The 20,381-nt window shown below is 33.6% G+C and overlaps 1 protein-coding gene across 1 annotated transcript in view; it reads left to right on the forward strand.

Moving 5' to 3' along the window:
• The first annotated feature begins 14,999 nt into the window (after window positions 1-14,999).
• Window positions 15,000-20,381, forward strand: part of LOC144440011 (gamma-aminobutyric acid type B receptor subunit 2-like) — a 17,998-nt gene continuing 12,616 nt past the window's right edge. Inside the window, exons 1-3 of the mRNA XM_078129240.1 lie at window positions 15,000-15,200; window positions 19,683-19,820; window positions 20,261-20,381. The exon at window positions 20,261-20,381 is cut by the window's right edge and continues 50 nt beyond it. Coding sequence (XP_077985366.1) covers window positions 15,000-15,200; window positions 19,683-19,820; window positions 20,261-20,381 — 460 coding nt within the window. The remainder of the gene's footprint in view (window positions 15,201-19,682; window positions 19,821-20,260) is intronic.

Consider the following 20,381-nt stretch of genomic DNA (forward strand, 5'->3'; position numbering starts at 1 on the left):
TGAATATATCTGAATGTTATGGAACAGAACGACAATCGTGCGTGATTAATGGTTATACGTGTGAAAAGTTATAATATTTGCACGCACCAAATAGAACCCAATAGAACACGCCTGAAATATAAAATAAGCGTGATTAGACTGGGAATGATGTGAATAATCTATTAATTCCAAGGCGTTCCAGCGTTTCGAGACGGAAAATGATTTCCTCTTCCTTCATCCTCAATAGTTGCTCATCACCAGAAACCTTACCTTTTTATGTATGTATGTATGTATGTATGTATGTAGGTAGGTAGGTAGGTATGTATGTATGTATGTATGTATGTATGTATGTATGTATGTATGTATGTATGTATGTATGTATGAATGTACGTACGTACGTACGTACTAATGTATGTATGTATGTATGTATTTATTTGAGCTTATGCTTGTGTATGGATGGATGTATGCATAGTACGGTATAATATAGTATATTGAGAAAAATAGTTATATTTCACAACCAAGGTAATTTTTCATACCAGAGAACGTTGACGTTTCGACTACTTTCGCCGATACCACTACGAGGCAAACAGTTCTGAAGATGGCTGTCGATGGTAGTCGAAACGTCAACGTTCTCTGGTATGAAAAATTACCTTGGTTGTGAAATATAACTATTTTTCTCAAGATATTGTCCAACCTGATGAAACTATTCACGGATAATATAGTATAGTATATGATTTGTACTTTCACACGGCTGTATATTTGCATAAGCAGTAAATGACCTTCATCTATTATTATAGCATGAACACATTTATATCGTAGCTTGTGAATTGAAGCAGATATAATGAACGTCATCAAACCATTATTTGGAGTCAATGATGTTAAGATCCATGGCAACCTATCTACGTTTGACTACACCCAAGGATACACTTGTAAGTCATTAGTAAATATTCAATGGGTGACAAGGAGGTTAAGTTAACACACGACGAACAAAGCACATCATGAAAATGGATTGATATAACGTTCCTGCTTAACATAATTGGCATCATTGTGTAGACTAATATCCACTTGTCCATACAATTATGCCGGAAATTTCATATACAGGGTTGTCGGTGGCCGGGTGGTTAAACCACTTTCCTCTTACCAATGCGGTCTTGGTTCGAACCCATACAGGGTTTGATTAAATTTTCACGCTGTGTAAGTAAGAAGAGCGTAGTTCAGTTTGATTCTACCAAACAACGCAGGTTTTCCCCGTGTGCTCCGGTTTGCTCCTGCACTAACACTGAACCTTCCTCCTGTTATTGGACAATGCCTGTTGCATACTACTTTTGAGAAGCACAGAGTTTTCGATGTTACCTTGAGAGCACAAAAGTGAGAGTAGTATCAACAAATGGTGAGTAATAGATTAAACACACAAAACTTCACTAATAAGTTTTTAAAAAGATAATACCAGCGTATTGAGTATGAAATAAAATAGTACAGAAACTCGGGTGTAATGCCCATCATGCAATTATAGGTTGTACTATTGGGTACGTTGAGAAAATGATTTGACAATGCACCATGTAATACAAAATAAATTGACTTCGTTATATTTAGATTCTTACTTGTATTTCACTCATTACTGTGTACATCAAAAGATAACACAAACAATAGTTATTTATAATTCCACATAATTCACCATAGCGTCTTTAATATGTTCTCAATCTGTTTGTTATAATGACATGTTTTCAAAGACACGCGTAGATACATGCATTCATTCAGTCTTTCTGTCATTATAATGTTTAGATTCCTTTTTTTTCTTTCCAACTTTATTGTTAATTCATTGTACTAAACTTTTTTTTAATACGAAAGGTGAAACCATACTCGGGTTTAATTCCTGGGGAATATAAAACTATAAAACTCAATATCCATGGCTATCTTCTTCTTTTACAGTTCTTCATTTTAGTTCATCTTTCACCTTGCCTTCTAATTCTTTAGGATAAAGACCAAATAAGTGCAACTGTTGTTAATTTTATGAATGACGACTTCTGAATGACGACTTCCCCTCTCTTATTCTCTGGACTATAGGGTGCAATGTGTTATCAAATGGAACCTCTCGCACAGTCCCTCTCCAAACACTCATATCTCTCTCTCTCTCTCTCTCTCTCTCTCTCTCTCTCTCTCTCTCTCTCTCTCTCTCTCTCTCTCTCTCTCTCTCTCTCTCTCTCTCTCTCTCTCTCTCTCTCTCTCTCTCTCTCTCTCTCTCTCTCTCTCTCTCTGTTTTTATTTGTATCAATATCAATAGCGAATTTCATAATTTTACATGTTGGTGATTAACGTCAATAGATATGCTGAATATAGTTAAGTTGGGAGTTTGAAGACCCATTCCATCAATCCATTTGCAAAGTTCGGACGCACTCATGACATGTTATATGGAACTCAGGAAAACGTTTGTGTTTTGAGAATGGTTCATGTGATAACAGCCTTGACGATGAATGTATTTAATAATATACATGGACATGATAAACGTGACTTTTGAACAATTTAAGTAATCGTATGGCTTTACAATATAGGCGGAAAGATCAATGATAAAGTAGGGGGACTTGTAATGAACAGTTTAATGAGAAGTTCATGTACTTTTATGAGATGTCATTCGTTAACGATGTTAATATAAAGTGGCAGTAATATAAAGAGTTAGACAGAAAGTTACAGTAATTGCAATGCTATTTTTTAATTGAGAAATTTTCTTGTATTTGACGAATGACATGCATAATGTGTACAACGATTCAAATCATAATTTGACTAATATCTTTAGAACATACTTTCTCTGATAATTTTTGACATCGTTGTACGCATAAGAAAGAGTCAGTATAAAGTTATATATATATATATATATATATATATATATATATATATATATATATATATATAACTCGGTGAGTATCAATCTGCTATAAGACAGTGCTCTATACCGCAGTGGCAGAGCGTAATAGTTTTGGTAGTACTGGAACTCTTTCTTGGGTGTAACTCGGAGTTTCACGCATATTGCGATCATCAGACACTCGTGTCTGAGTGTCTGATGATCGCAATATGCGTGAAACTCCGAGTTACACCCAAGAAAGAGTTCCAGTACTACCAAAACTATATATATATATATATATATATATATACATATATATATACATGTATATATAACTCGGTGAGTATCAATCTGGTAAGACAGTGCTCTATACCGCAGTGGCAGAGCGCAATAGTTTTGGTAGTTTTGGAACTCTTTCTTGGTTGTAACTCGGAGTTTCACGCATTGTGCGATCATCAGACAACTGTATATATATATATATATATATATATATATATATATATATATATATATATATATATATATATATATATATATATATATATATATATATAAAGTAGGGGGACTTGTAATATATATATATATATATATATATATATATATATATATATATATATATATATATATATATATATATTCATATGAATTTAAGTGTCTCGCTGGAGTCGAGAACAGTGCTCGATGCCAATATAAGAAGAAAAAGGATGTAATAAGTCGTTTCTCAGAGTTTCACGCTTCGAGCGATCTTCAGGCAACTAAATTGGGATTGTCAAGGTCGGTACATACACTTAATGTTTGCATGTATATATTGCGTATCAAGATGGTCGGACTAAACTGTTCCTTGCGGGGGTTTACTTCTATAGTTGGCAAGCGAGTATTTGCCTTCATGGCGACATTTCGAGACCAGTTCGGATTTGTTCAGTAACATACTCTTTTCAGCATTGATTATACAAAGTTTCTCAGTTAAACAGAGGTTACAACGTTTCGTCTCACTTGTATAAGCAGCCGCTTGGGTGATGATATCCCTCTGAATATTATATGATGGTTTCTTTCCTTCAAATTCCAAACTTGTTTGCATAGCTCTGTGCTGTACTGTAGCTTCTTATGAAATGTATGTTTGTGGTTTGAGAGTCGCTGTTTAAATGTGTTCTCTGTTAGTGGACACTGTTTGCGTACAGCTGCAGGATTTATTAGGTTTTTTGTGTGTGTAGGTCTGCACTTTGTGTATATAAATATGTATATGTATATATATATATATATATATATATATATATATATATATATATATATATATATATATATATATAGATAGATAGATAGATAGATAGATAGATAGATAGATAGATAGATAGATAGATAGATAGATAGATAGATAGATAGATAGATAGATAGATAGATAGATAGATATGATAGATAGATAGATAGATAGATAGATAGATATGATAGAGAGAGAGAGAGAGAGAGAGAGAGAGAGAGAGAGAGAGAGAGAGAGAGAGAGAGAGAGAGAGAGAGAGAGAGAGAGAGAGAGAGAGAGAGAGAGAGAGAGAGAGATATTCTGACGTTTTATTGAACAATTACTCAAGAAGTTAAGGGGACATCATCAGCCTTGTTCCCTCAAGATCTAATTCACAGTCCCAAGGTAGCGATAGGTACTAGTGTTTAATATCCCTGAACATAGTTCGTACGAACACCCAGAATTCACTACGCCTACAGCCTACATTGTCTTATAAATACGTTGCATGGATCGTTCGCTGCACTTACCACAGACCAAATCCCATATCTTGCCTACTACCTAGAGGTTGTACACACACGATCGAGCTAACAAGTAAGTGTGACTTTGTCGATTTGATGCCGATTTATACATTTTCTTTGTAATGTTTGAGTAGCTTCGCACCAATCAGTCTACTTTATCACAAACCATCACGTGCATTGGAATAGAGCTGTTCTAGAACTGAAGGTTCTTCAAACTTTAACTGTGCAACATATAGCCTCGTGAAGTACCTAAAATAGAGTCCCGGACTTGTTTTATAAATTAGAATGGTAGCGATAGAATTCTTTCCGGTGTTGCTGGACATGATCTCGGTCTAAGTTCATTAAATATGTATAACCAAGAGTTGATACATTTTGCAACCATTTAGTGAATGTTCCTTTGCTATTCTGATTACAATTCGTATGGGAGAGGTTACGTTAATTCCTCTTTCGTGTGTCATCATCGAAAAGACTATTCTTTTTGAATGGTTACTGTCCATTCTTGAGTCGATACTTGTCATTTATTGTAGCTTAGTAATCGCCACTGATGAAACAACCAATATCATGATCATATTAGTGCTTTTGTTTAGATTGCCCTTGAGATTCTCGTGTATTCTTTTATTTCTAAACCGTATTTCGAATTCCCCCTGAGAGTTTTCTACTTACTCGACCGTTGCAAGGCACGGTATGCTGTTCTTAGAACGAAAATTAATTCATTATGCACATATCCCTTAGGGAAAAGAGACAAAGACTGTTGTTCCATCATCACCTCATCATGTGTCCATAATCTGCTGGTGTAGTAGATAGAACTTATATTTCTTACCATGTTTAAAAGGGAACGCCACTAAAGGAAATAAAGAGCTCACACTGAATTCGGAGTTTTTAAAGCCACGTACTATTCACTGTCTTTGAGAACTGTTTACATAGAGAGAATTGCTATGTAAATAAAACATTACTTAATAATTGAATCCAAATGTCAATATTATTGTACTTCTTTTTTCTCTCATAACCAGCTTTTCAGAGTTAGAAGCTAAATAATTTACGTGGTTATATTCAACAGAGTTATTCATGATGTACATAGTTTGTGTCATCACTCCTTTTCATTAACACACTCGTTCAATAACCTCCTGACTTGTTTACGTACATATTGAACAAAAATGTAATTAGCCAGTCAGTAGTTCAATGACGTGTATGGTCAGCTCACCCTTCATCTATGCTATTAAAAAATCATATATTTCAAACTACTATCGGAAATGAAGGAAAGACACCTGATTCCATGGAAAGCTTGAATTCCACCTTCTGCATTGATAAAACAACTTTAAACGCCAATGGCATTTACAATTTATAGCTTCTTACTGTATCATATCTAATGTCTAAGATCATTTGTAAAGATCTTGTTCATCTATCACGAGAAAACCTCCTTCCTTCCTTCCATTAAGACAAAAAGTCCATCAACGAATGACGTGTTTTGATATCAGTTAGAAAGCTTCCTTCCTTCCTTCTTTCATTTATTCTTTCCTTCAAGACAATAAGTCCATCAACGAATGACGTGTATTGATATCAGTGAGAGATTACCCGTGGCTATATCTCCATATATGTCATAACATAACACTTCATCTATACTTTATGCTAGTGTTTAGCAAAACACCGTCTTTTCGCATATGCCATGGATAGTCCGAGTTTGGAGTCATGCAGATTGGTATATATTACAGTCCTTCATAATGGGGGTGTGGGGGGGGGGGGCAACATGGTATTAAATTACCAAACATATGTCCAACTAGTTCGTGCCTATTGCTATTAGTTATAAATGTATTTGTCAAGACATCATAATGTGTCGAAAGACTACACTGCTTCCATCCACCTACAAATGTTGTCGACGGTTTTCTTTGTGATTAATCAATATACCAGTAATTCATTTGAGGGTTCTTGTGGCTTTGTGTTTCTCTTGATCCCAAGTCTCGTACACCGCAGTACCTAGTCGTCAAGATCATTTCTGTCGTGTTGGTCCTTTCCTGTCTTTAGATCACCACAGTTTGTACGTTTGGTGGACTTTTGTTGTATTATCTGATCAACTTCAATTTCATTTTTTATGAAGTTCTAATGTATCATGTATTTCATCTTTTCTTGCTTTTTGATCAAACTGTTGTGATTTTACGATGTGATGTACTTAACAATGATTTTTTCTCTGACTCATAACTTTAAATCTTGCAATTTGTTATGTGCAGACCATTGAGACATGTATTGTTTGATGGTCTTAAACAATAAATTATTTTATAAACTATTATTATATAGAAGTATGATCGACAGCCTCATACTCATATTAATGTCAATTGGGCAGATGTCGAAATTGTCAGCAGTTAATATTCTAGGCATCCAGATCTTACACACTTTGTAATGGCATACCAGTACGAAGTCCATTGTAAAGAAAACCCAGCAACGTGTTTAGTTTCTCAAAATTCGGTATGGGCCAAGATATTTCTGTCATTTTTTATCACATAACCATGCATTGAAAGTATTTTAACTAACTCTACCATCGTCTGGTTGGGTAACATTATGCAGGAGGAGTTAGTTAACATCACTCGAAAAGGTTGTCCGCACTGCAAAAAACAATCAGTAGCACCGATATGCCTTCACTTGACTCCATATATCGCTCGAAGTCTGTCCGGAAGGCAACATCTATTACACAAGATTCAAGTCATCCCGCTCATCATAGTCATTTTAATCTTTTACGCTATGGGTCAGTACTATCGTACTATAAAGACATCCTCTGAAAGTTTTAGGAAAAAATTTTAAGCGATTTTTAAATGAGACCTGATTTTCACTTTTATCTTAATTGTTTTTTATCCGTCCTTTTGTCCTCCATGTTATCCTACTCTGAATATAAATCTGAATCTGATTCTTATTCCAATTATGGAAATGCTGGAAGCTTGAAGAGCTATCACCAGCAATTTGACTACCAAATAACCATAATAACTTAATTTAGGTGTGCCAATGATTTAAAATTATACCGTAATATCAGTCACTCATTCTCTTTATGTATATTAAAACAATTGCTAGTACATCAATTACCTTATATCGACTCAGATATCAGTTTTAATGAGTGTTGTGGTATTGCATTTTGTTAACGGAATTACGGTGTAGTTAAATTGCGCTATTATATTAACTCCATATGTTTTATTCATTGTTCCATTCCACATATGGTTACTTTACAAATTACCTTGCCATTATACAACTAGATGCCAAAACTCAAGGAAACGATTAGAGTGCCCTACTTCACAGATCGATGGTTTAATTGCACGTTATACTCATTGTGACAATGACTTAAACGGAAATAAATTTTTGGTGAAAGGCAAATCATTAGACTCAATTTTGTGAATTAGAAATACTCGTTCCAACGCTTCCGTCTTTGAAAGAAGACCTTCCTCGGGAATCTGAAATAAAACGACAGTGTAGTGTAACATTTATAAGCTGATTTTTGTTGTCTTGTTTCCAAATTTTACAAATGTGTGACATAAAATGACTAATGATCTACATAGTTGAAATAATTATCCAAGAGAATATCGATAGTTAGACAAAATCTTCATTTATTGTTATTTTTTATAAATACCTTGAATAAAATTCATCCAATTGCGATTTTTCAAAAATCGAATGTGAAATGTACACAAGGCCGTTCAATTTTCGAATAGGTAAAACACTCTTAGCCCTTCATTTGCATGAAGGGGTTACTACTCAATCTCTCAAATGGTGCATACAGTTATGGATTATAAATGAAAGTGTATTGACCGTACGGTATTGGAAATGGTAATTAGATCAATGGGTTATTCGCTCAATCGGTTTTTGCAATATCACTGTGAGAATACGTGGCATAACTAAAACCATGCCCGTCTTTAAATCTACCTTTTGTTTCTATTACCCTTCTGTTTACTCTGTGGAGTAATACTTAGTATGCATTCGTACGTAATCGATATGTTAATGAGCAAACCGTACATAAATAAAGCCAATATGGGTAATTCGGATTGTTTGATTTTACAGCCATCGATTCAATATACTATAATTATATATTTTAATGTTGTTAGACACAAAAGGTGGACCAGAAAGGTATCGGGTCGTCTTAGCTACATTGTACCTTGTCGATCTGATATAATAGACAATAGAATTATTTGAAGAATACGATAAAATAATATTTCAAAAGAGGTTGATAACATTCCATGAACCTGTCAATGACGCTGTTTATGCATGTCGCCAAACACCCAGTTAGAGAAAATTTTATTGCAATAGCTGACATGGGCATCAAGACAATAATTTAGACGTGCTTTTATAAATATACGCCATCTCGTTTCAATAGGTATTGCTATCATTTTTCCTGAGAATAAGAGAGTTTGGAGATGAGAACATCACATTTTAGATAAGAAGGAAGAATGTCATGACTCTACAGGTTTAGTATTTGAAAAGATAGTGTATCTGGAAGACAATTGTCGTCAAGGCGCCCTTTTGTTTCAAATTCACGGACGTAAGCATCATTTACGTAATTTACATATAGTCATGTTTAGAAATAGACATTCTAAGTTTTCCTGTAAAGTGATTTGTAAAATTTAAGTTAGTCGACTTCTGGCTCTGGCCTTGGAGGGAGGCCGTTTTAGGCCGAACTCAGGGCTTTGGTAGATAAAGTCTATGTTCCAGTTCATACCACATACATCGTATCGTACACAGTTTATCCTACAACAACAATACTGGCTGACCCAGAAAGCTTGGATAAAGCCTTGAGGCCTAACCATAGATTTGATAATGCCGACTTTAGAAACTCTACAATGAAATTCGTTTATTTTTTATCAAAACGACTGACAAAACATGGTACATATATATATATATATTATCGATTGTGAAGTATCACGACTCGGACTATATAATACGATAAAGTCTCTTTTCAGGCTTGGTTCATTGATAAAATCCTCATACTAATCATTTCAAAGGGTGTTGAATACTTGCAGGTTTTCCGGTATTAATGAATATCTGAATGCTTTCTTATTTTGAACTATTTAACTGTTGAGAACTTGTCATTATGGACTTTGGGACCTATTCAAATTTCTGTTACTCTTGTGACGAAATGGCAATATAATAACATGTGACTATTGTCCACTGGACTGGTACTATGATTTTGTCTTGTTTAAATGTGTGCTGATCCGGTAGTAATGGCTGATATGAGGGTTAGTTTTCAACTGTCCAAAATGGCAACCCTATGCGCATTATCTTTAGTCGACATCCTTCATTCGTTGGTACAGACCACGTTTCCATGTTTTCGGTAGGTGTGTTTGTGAAGTCCTATCATAATACAGGCTAGGTGAAATCACGACAAAATACTAATATTAATGCATATAATTATATACTTTGTCATTGTTGTGACTTAATTGTGACAATTAGTTTAAGTAAATCTCTAGATCTGTAACGTTTATATTATGCTGAAACAGATGCAGGGAAAGCGGAAACACCTAACGGTAAACTGCTAATATTAGTAATAAGTAAATCTCTAGATCTGTAACGTTTATATTATGCTGAAACAGATGCAGGGAAAGCGGAAACACCTAACGGTAAACTGCTAATAAGTTAACGCTCTTTTCAAAATTCAAAACAATAGTAGATAAGTCTTCTTTAAAGGACCTTTTTCTGGAACATTCTAAAATTAATTCAAAACAATACCTCAGATAACCATTATTTGATGAATTTGCTATATAATTTATATAGACTGAATAATACAGATATAATATATTATGTATGTATACTTCCTATATTCTGATATTAATATTGCATTGATCACTGTTCTCTCCAGGAAGACACCGTTATTATTAATATGTATGTATGTATGTATGTATGTATGTATGTATGTATGTATGTATGTATGTATGTATGTATGTAGAAAGAAATGCATATGGAACTAATAAATCAGTCCGTACATATAGCTGTTAAATCCGACGTTTCGAATAAATATTCTTTTTCAAAGGAAAAATCGGCGAGATACAAAAATGTATGTATGTATGTATGTATGTATGTATGTATGTATGTATGTATGTATGTATGTATGTATGTATGCATGCATGGGACAACAAGCAAAAGTGAATAGCGAAAGCTTACATCTTTAGTATGGGTATAGCCATTAGTCGGTGGATTGCTCTCAAATTGTGTGACACAGATGGTTGGCAACGACAAGTAAATATTAATACCAGCTGAACAATATCGTACTTCCTCTAGATTTTAGCTCATTCTCAAAAGTGTTATTTTACATCTTTTGAATCTGTACTTTCTTAGATTTTTAATTTCATCTCCGATCCCTTTTCGTATCATGTTCATGTCTTATTACCTTCCGCGAGTTCACGCACTACGACTTATGATTCGTTAGCAGATATTGCATTTATACCATATACTTTATTGCTCTAGTAGAGTGTCATGTGATAATTAAAATAGACAACTATCCTTAAAGTGAAATAGTAATAGTTAATGAACGAGTGGAGTTCTAAACTTCGTTTGAATCGTATCACCGTACTAGTGTGCACGTTCTTGGAATCCATATGTATGAATTTATTTGGACATTTCGCTATACATCTTATAGTATTTAGAATTGAAACCTATCCCCAGTGAAAGACTTCATATCTATATTTTAGCATTTGAATAGCTATGTATTCATGTTCTTGGCGGGTTTGTTATGTCGTGATAAAATGCACATAAATTATGGAGGTTCGTCAGCCCTTTCTATTTTGAAAGAATGAAAATAAAGATACACTTTCTCGTGACTTAGGTTTGGTTAATATGGATATGAGAAAATTTTATTTTATTGATAAGAATATTAAAGGCAGTATGCGCTAAACGCCCACCACTTTGATAAAACCTGCCTGAACAACAATTAAAGTAGTAAGAATTATTTGACCTATTCCTCCACTCTAATCACCTAGGAACCTTTATCTGTACCCGAAGTTTCATTGCAAACAATAAAGTTACACTCAGAAAAATGTACTTTTGTGACAAGGACGCTCTGTCGTACAGACATAATATGCTATCGTATAGGCATAGTATTGTAATGTGTTTCTTTGGTTTCCCTAATGTCACATCTGATCATAAATAACTAAAATTATCTGACAGTAATGAGAGCAACGCCGTGCTTCATAGATCAATACATGAATGCAATAATACTATAATATACACTGTGCATGTATAGATCAAATGTATCAGAGGTTGATATTTAAGAAAACGATACACATGTTAATTAAGGTGATACTATGTGTTGGGATGATACACAATTTTCCTATCGTTATATTCTCTCGACAAGCTAGAAGAAAATTCCAGTCTTCGCATCGTTTCATTTAAGTTGTGTTATACCGCCCCAATTCCTACACCGTGACAACTGTTTCAATACCACCCCATGAGTAGCCTTAATTTCCGGTCTATAAAGACACATGTAATACATCATTTTGTTGGAATATATTAAATAATTCATCATATACTTTTTTAAATTGCAAATTACTTAATATTACGACCCCAATTTATACACGTACTGCACCATTTGATATTTCAACAATTCCCACGGCTTATATCTATATAGAACTAAAACAGTATGTCTTTCAAGAAAGTACTTTGTTCAAACTGGTAAATCTGTACATATTATTAGTTTAAAATCAAATATTTAATTTCGAATGTAATGCTCGACTCTATTGTCAGTGTTTTTATAGACAGCATTTTCTGTGTGTACTTTTTGGGATGACGAGTCTCTCTATATTTTAATATTTCTCAGCAAGGAATTTGATAAACACAAGAACTCACGTTTTTTAGCTTAACACCTCTACTCCTAACTAGATACTGCTTATGTCTCAAGACATTCTAAGTACTCACATGTTATAACTTAACACAACTACTCCTCAAGACATTCTAAGTACTCACGTGTTATAACTTAACACAACTACTCCTAACTAGACATTACTTATGTCTCATAACATTCTAAGTACTCACGCTTTTTAGCTTAACACAGCTACTCCTAAATAGAAATTACGAAGCATTCGAAGGGTTAACACAGGGTTAATGTTGCGATGACAAATAGCATGTGGAGACGTTGTGCTCATGTTTCAGAATAAGATATTATATCTACATCGTAGTGTATCTCAGTATAGGAACAATACATGTTAAAATATATGAATGCGTTAGACTTTACACGTGTCTTCTGCCTGAAGCAAAACAATCAAATTATTCCCTTGAGTGTAAGGCCGATTAAAGATTAATCATTCCTAATTGAATATTTAAACAAATTAACTAAATTGGAGACATAAATCAAAACCATTTCTCACGTGCAATGTAAATGAAGAACTGTGAAGTGTTGCCATGGTGATTCTTGCCTAAATTCAAATATTACAGGTGGTAAAGGATAAGCATATCGTAATGATGAGTACTATAAACGTACGTTTATATAATGCTGTGGTATATTCAATTGCCAAAGATATCCGTCAAATATACCACTAAAATATACAGCAAATATACCACTAAGATATACATCAAATATACCACTAAAATATACAGCAAATATACCACTAAGATATACAGCAAATGTACCACTAAAATATACAGCAGATATACCACTAAGATATACAGCATATGTACCACTAAGATATCCAGCAAATGTACCACTAAAATATACAGCATATGTACCACTAAGATATACAGCAAATGTACCACTAAAATATACAGGAAATATACCACTAAAATATACAGCAAATGTACCACTAAGATATACAACAAACGATATACAGCAAATGTACCACTAAGGTATACAGCAAAAGTACCACTAAGATATACAGCAAATGTACCACTAAGATATAAAGCAAATGAACCACTAAAATATACAGCAAATGAACCACTAAAATATACAGGAAATATACCACTAAGATATACATCAAATGTACCACTAAGATATACAGCATATGTACCACTAAGATATACAGCAAATGTACCACTAAAATATACAGCAGATATACCACTAAGATATACAGCATATGTACCACTAAGATATACAGCAAATGTACCACTAAAATATACAGGAAATATACCACTAAAATATACAGCAAATGTACCACTAAGATATACAACAAACGATATACAGCAAATGTACCACTAAGGTATACAGCAAAAGTACCACTAAGATATACAGCAAATGTACCACTAAGATATAAAGCAAATGAACCACTAAAATATACAGCAAATGAACCACTAAAATATACAGGAAATATACCACTAAGATATACATCAAATGTACCACTAAGATATACATCAGATATACCACTAAAATATACAGCAGATATACCACTAAGATATACAGCAAATGTACCACTAAGATATACATCAAATGTACCACTATGATATCCATCAGATGTATCACTAAGATATCCATCAGATGTACCAAAAAATATACAGCAAATATACCACTAAAATATACATCAAATGTACCACTAAGATATACAGCAAATATACCACTAAGATATACAGCAAATGTACCACTAAGATATACATCAAATGTACCACTAAGATATACAGCAAATGTACCACTAAGATATACATCAAATGTACCACTAAGATATACATCAAATGTACCACTAAGATATACATCAGGTGTACCACTAAGATATACAGCAAATATACCACTAAGATATACATCAAATGTACCACTAAGATATACATCAGATGTACTACTAAGATATACAGCAAATGTACCACTAAGATATAGCAAAAGATATACAGCAAATGAACCACTACAATATACAGCAAATATACCACTAAGATATACAGCAAATGTACCACTAAGATATACAGCAAATGTACCACTAAGACATACAGCAAATGTACCACTAAGATATACAGCAGATATACCACTAAGATATACATCAGATATACCACTAAGATATACAGCAAAAGATATACAGCAAATGTACCACTAAGACATACAGCAAATGAACCACTAAAATATACAGCAACTAAACCATTAAGACATACAGCAAATGTACCACTAAGATATACAGCAAATGTACCACCAATCACTCGACGGTAAGTGGACTATTTCGACTCATTAGCCTGAATGACCTCCTCGATGTACTATCTTTAGTCACTCAGTTTTAATTACATAACCACTACAATAAATACAATTAATTATGCATTCTCCTCTTTCCTAGGTACTGTTATATCTCACACCAACACAAATTCAGCGTTGAACAAAACTACAAGTTTTAATTACAAATTTAAAATTACTACCCTTAAAAACGACAGGAAATACCATAAATTGTGCATTCTCTTTCCATTTTTTCCTAGGTACGGCTAGATCGTCACACCAACACAAATTCAGTCTTGAACAAAAGTACAACGCATGCGTCGGTGTTGGTTTAGTCGCTTGTTGGTGACGGACCTGATAACTATGTGTTTGATCTTAATGATCGTGTTCCTTGGAATAACGGAAGGGAAAAAGAATGTTACCATTGGAGCGTTATTCCCGATGGGTGGTAGATGGGATGGGTCGGGAATACTACCTGGAGTTCAAATGGCATTGGAACATGTGAATGAGAATCAGAATATTTTACCAAACTATACACTAAGCATGGAATGGCGAGATGCACAGGTACATTGTTATTTAATACACTTTTGACATCCTACATTAGGCTTACCAACGTTTTGATATTGGAAATCGGGTAAAATATCTTTGATTTGCCATAGTAAGACACTGTACTAATTATATTCTAATACCACAGAAGATCTAATGTTAATATTTTAATTTATATTGGCAGTTACATGTAAAAGGATTTTATGTGATATGTCTGTGATATCTGATTATCAACAATGAGGCTAAGACCGTGGATTCCAATAATGAAGAAATGAATTGACAACAGAGACAACAATACTGTCATGATACGATTTATTATTCAGGGCAGTTCAAATATTGCCTGTATGACTGCGAAAAGATACATACATACATACATACATACATACATACATACATACATACATACATACATACATACATATATATATATATATATATATATATATATATATATATATATATATATATATATATATATATATATATATATATATATATATATATATATATATATATATATATATATATATATATATATATATATATATATAGTTTTGGTAGTACTGGAACTCTTTCTTGGGTGTAACTCGGAGTTTCACGCATATTGCGATCATCAGACACTCTGAGGCCTCAGAGTGTCTGATGATCGCAATATGCGTGAAACTCCGAGTTACACCCAAGAAAGAGTTCCAGTACTACCAAAACTATTACGCTCTGCCACTGCGGTATAGAGCACTGTCTTAGCAGATTGATACTCACGAGTTATATATATATATATATATATATATATATATATATATATATATATATATATATATATATATATATATATATATATATATATATATATATGTATACACATAATTGACACCTTTTGTACAAACAAAAGCACCACTCAACACCCTAGGTAAATCCCGCCTTACACCACACGATTTATACGAGGTATATTCAGTACATCAACATCTCCTGACGAGTGATTTACTCACGAAACAGGCTTGTAGAGACGAAAAACCCGACTTGATTTTCTTCTACCCTCAACATATACCCCGCTCTGCGTGCAGACGTATCGAGCACTGTACTACGGACAAATCTTACCACTGACTTCCTATATATATATATATATATATATATATATATACATACATACATATGGCAGACAGACAGACAGATAGGCAGACAGGCAGGCAGTCAGCCAGCCAGACAGACAGACAGACAGACAGACAGACAGACAGACAGACAGACAGACAGACAGACAGACAGACAGACAGACAGACAGAATGAAAGATAAACCAATTTGTTACTATTTTCGAGATTTTCTCTGCTGCAGGGTTGGTGAAAATTACTTTTATTTTGTTTACTTCGTGATGATGGTCCACATCAAATAACAACGTTGTATTTTGTATATTTGTACCATGTATTTCTTTGAAAGTGTGGCTTATTTTTGTTATCTGGTTAAAGAAATTCCATTCATTCATTCATTCATTCATTCATTCACTCATTCACCCATTCACTCACTCACTCACTCATTCATTCATTCATTCATTCATTCATTCATAGAGAATATTGCTTCGGAAAACAAAGATACACATGTGTCCCTGTTTAAAGAATACCTTTGATTATCTGTCGTCAATCTCAACAGATTAAGAATTCGCTTTTGATTAAAAATCATAATAAATTAATATACTAGGAGGAGAAGTAGGTCAAAGCAATGTCTTATCAATATGTTTTGCATTTTGTTTGTAAGGGAATAAATAAAGGTAACTCTATACGGCTGAGCTCTAGTAGCTTGGCTTGTCGTTCCTTACCTGCCGTCACTAATATTTAATTACGTCGGATTTATAACAGAATCAACAAATAATTCGAATTAGCTGAAAGGACTAAATATGAATGATGTGGGACGGAAATGTACAAGAAGACAACAATCTATAATCCCACCTTGAGCTACAAAAATAGTCTTCTGAATGGAATTATCTGTCATGGAAGAGAGTATCTATAGTTTGTGATTATTAAAATATGTGCCAGGGGACCGTGGTGGAGCTTAAGGTTTTGTTATCCATTGAGTCTCCAGTTATAGGTATAACAAATATCAATAAGGCGAGACTGCCTTCTGTGTAATCGGCTAGATAGATAATCTAATAAGAGTGAACTATTTGCATTTTTTATAAGGTATATCTCCTTTAATAATAAAAATACAGATATAGCGCGCCTAATATCTGAAAGCATAACTCGACTCGGATGTGAGAACTATTGACAAACAACAATGTATAAATGTTCTTTTCTACGACTTGTCTTGAGTCGTTGAAATGACACTCGAGGTGATGATATCGTAAGACCGGGTGATGCTTTTTGTAAAATGTCCTTGTATTCATATTCATATTCATATTCATATTCATATTCATATTCATATTCATATTCAGGAGCACAGGATAAAGATGTGTCAGAAATATATTTTAGTAAATGACAAAAACCGAGAAAACCTCTTTACATTATCTGAATGTGATTTGTTCAGACTCAAGAAAGTCATAAACATTAGTGTTTTAATACTGAGGCCGAAGACGACAAATCGGTCTTCTGATTCAAGTGTTGGTCTTCTAATTCAAAAATCGGTCTTCTAATTTAAGTGTCGGTCTTCTAGTTCAAGTGTCGGTCTTCTAATTCAAGTGTCGGTCTTCTAATTCAAGTGTCAGTCTTCTAATTCAAAAATCTGTCTTCTAATTCAAGTGTCGGTCTTCGAGTTCAAGTGTCGGTCTTCTAATTCAAAAGTCGGTCTTCTAGTCCAAGTGTCGGTCTTCTAATTCAAGTGTCGGTCTTCTAATTCAAGTGTCGGTCTTCTAGTTCAAGTGTCGGTCTTCTAATTCAAGTGTCGGTCTTCTAGTTCAAGTGTCGGTCTTCTAATTCAAGTGTCGGTCTTCTAATTCGGTATCATAATCCTGGCATCTCTAATATAGTATAGTATAGTATAGTATAGTATAGTATAGTATAGTATAGTATAGTATAGTATAGTATAGTATAGTATAGTATAGCATAGCATAGCATAGTATAGTATAGTATAGTATAGTATAGTGTAGTATAGTATAGTATATAGTATAGTATAGTATAGTATAGTATAGTATAGTATAGTATAGTATAGTATAGTATACCATATCATAGTATAGTATAGTATATAGTATAGTATAGTATAGTATGGTATAGTATAGTATAGTATAGTATAGTATAGTATAGTATAGTATAGTATAGCATAGTATAGTATACCATATCATAGTATAGTATAGTATAGTGTATAGTATAGTATGGTATAGAAAACTTTTGAATGAGAAGACGGACGCGACACTTGAGGTAGAAGACCGACACTTGAATTAGAAGACCGACACTTGAACTAGAAGACCGACACTTGAATTAGAAGACCGACACTTGAATCAGAAGACCGATTTGTCGTCATCGGCCACGGTATCATCGGCCACGGTATCTTCAGCCTCGGTAGTTTTAATCATAAATTTCTGGATTTTTTTTCACTGTCGAGCCTACAATTGTCTTACGTCAATACCCTAAGCTACCTTTCTGTCGATTCTTTTTATACCGTCTGCACAAAAATTAGACAGAATAAATTATCCGTAGTTTAAATAGTTGACTGGGATTTCTACTTGGTTAGAAGTGATAACACTAGATATTATATTAGGCTAGTTTCGTCCATTATTATTGTCAACGTAGTACTAGTATGGTACATGACAATGATAAGTTATGTTTAGCTTATGGATCTAAAATCATTGTTGATGTTTAGAAAAACGTAGCGTGTCACATTCGTTGTGTTGAGTAACAAATGTCGAATAATTGTTTCCCATGTTATTCAACTGTTACTCATATTTGCAAACGGCAGTAAACAGTTTTGATTCACTTTTTGGTTTATTTTCTTTGGAGAAATGATAAGAAATTATTTTATTTTCACTCATGAGAAAATTATTCTATTTTCAATAAGGAGTGATGTTGGGATTTGATTTTTTGATTTTCTGTCAATAAATTATGAAATGTATAATCGATTGTATTATCATTTTGTATACATGTAATATTATTAAGATCAGATAAGTTAAGACCTGTTAAGAATCCTAGTTTCGTGAAACTGAAAGTAACGCAGTCAACAATAGACATCTGATGCTATATTTTGAAATTATTGAATTACTATGGCAGTAACAGATTTTTTATTCAAATATTTAAAGTTTAATGTATTTATGTATTGAAGGTTGAATTTTAAAATATGAGTCTGTATATATCATATGTCCATTTCGTCGAATCCATTTCTGTTTGAAAAAAAAACATGTCTGGTTCGCAATCAAAAGTAGCAGACGATAATTTGTGCATAAAGCTTTGTGATTCCATGAGGAAGATACATATGGTTATGACAAGACATTTTATTATCTTAATTTGACATAGTTTACATCAAGGTGAACACATTTGAAATTTATTTACATTTATCATAAAATATTCTTTTAATATCCTTTATTTTAGTGCGACGCAGGAGTCGGAATGAAAAGCTTCTTTGAATTATTATATGAAACACCAACTAAAATAATGTTACTTGGTGCAGCCTGTTCCATTGTAAGTCAACCTGTAGCAGCTACAGCTCAGCATTGGAATCTTGTCCAGGTGTGTACCTTTCTGAAATATTATCTTAGGAAAACGTCAATTCCAGACATCACTTGGCTATAGAAGGCACAATTAGTTTATTTACATCAGGTTCTATGTATATTATGATTGTAAGTAACAGAGTTTGAGACCCTTGACTTAAACTATTCTCTGCAGTAGTTTTTCCATGAATCATCTTACAAACACTTGAGGACCAGGTCGTAGCATATAGCATGTTATATGAATTATAGCGTACAGCTAGCGCTCCTATTGACACCTTGTTACTTTCGATTTCGCTCTTAATCGTTACTGTCTGCTTCATATTATGAGGCATGTAATACAAATGAGTACAAATAAATTAAATATGGGTCTAAAGTCAGTGAAATCAGTGTGAACATACATATAGAATTGACTAGATGGACATATATGTGTTTTAATCAAGGAGTCTTTTTTTTAAATAGCTCTCATATGCCTCGGCTTCTGATGCACTGTCTAACAGAGAGAGATACAAATATTTCTTCCGGGTTTTTCCCCCCGACTCTGCCGTCAATGCCCCAAGAATTCAAATGCTCAAAGAGTATG

Source organism: Glandiceps talaboti, chromosome 9 (genome assembly GCF_964340395.1).
Source record: "Glandiceps talaboti chromosome 9, keGlaTala1.1, whole genome shotgun sequence".
Classification (NCBI taxonomy): Eukaryota; Metazoa; Hemichordata; class Enteropneusta; family Spengelidae; genus Glandiceps; species Glandiceps talaboti.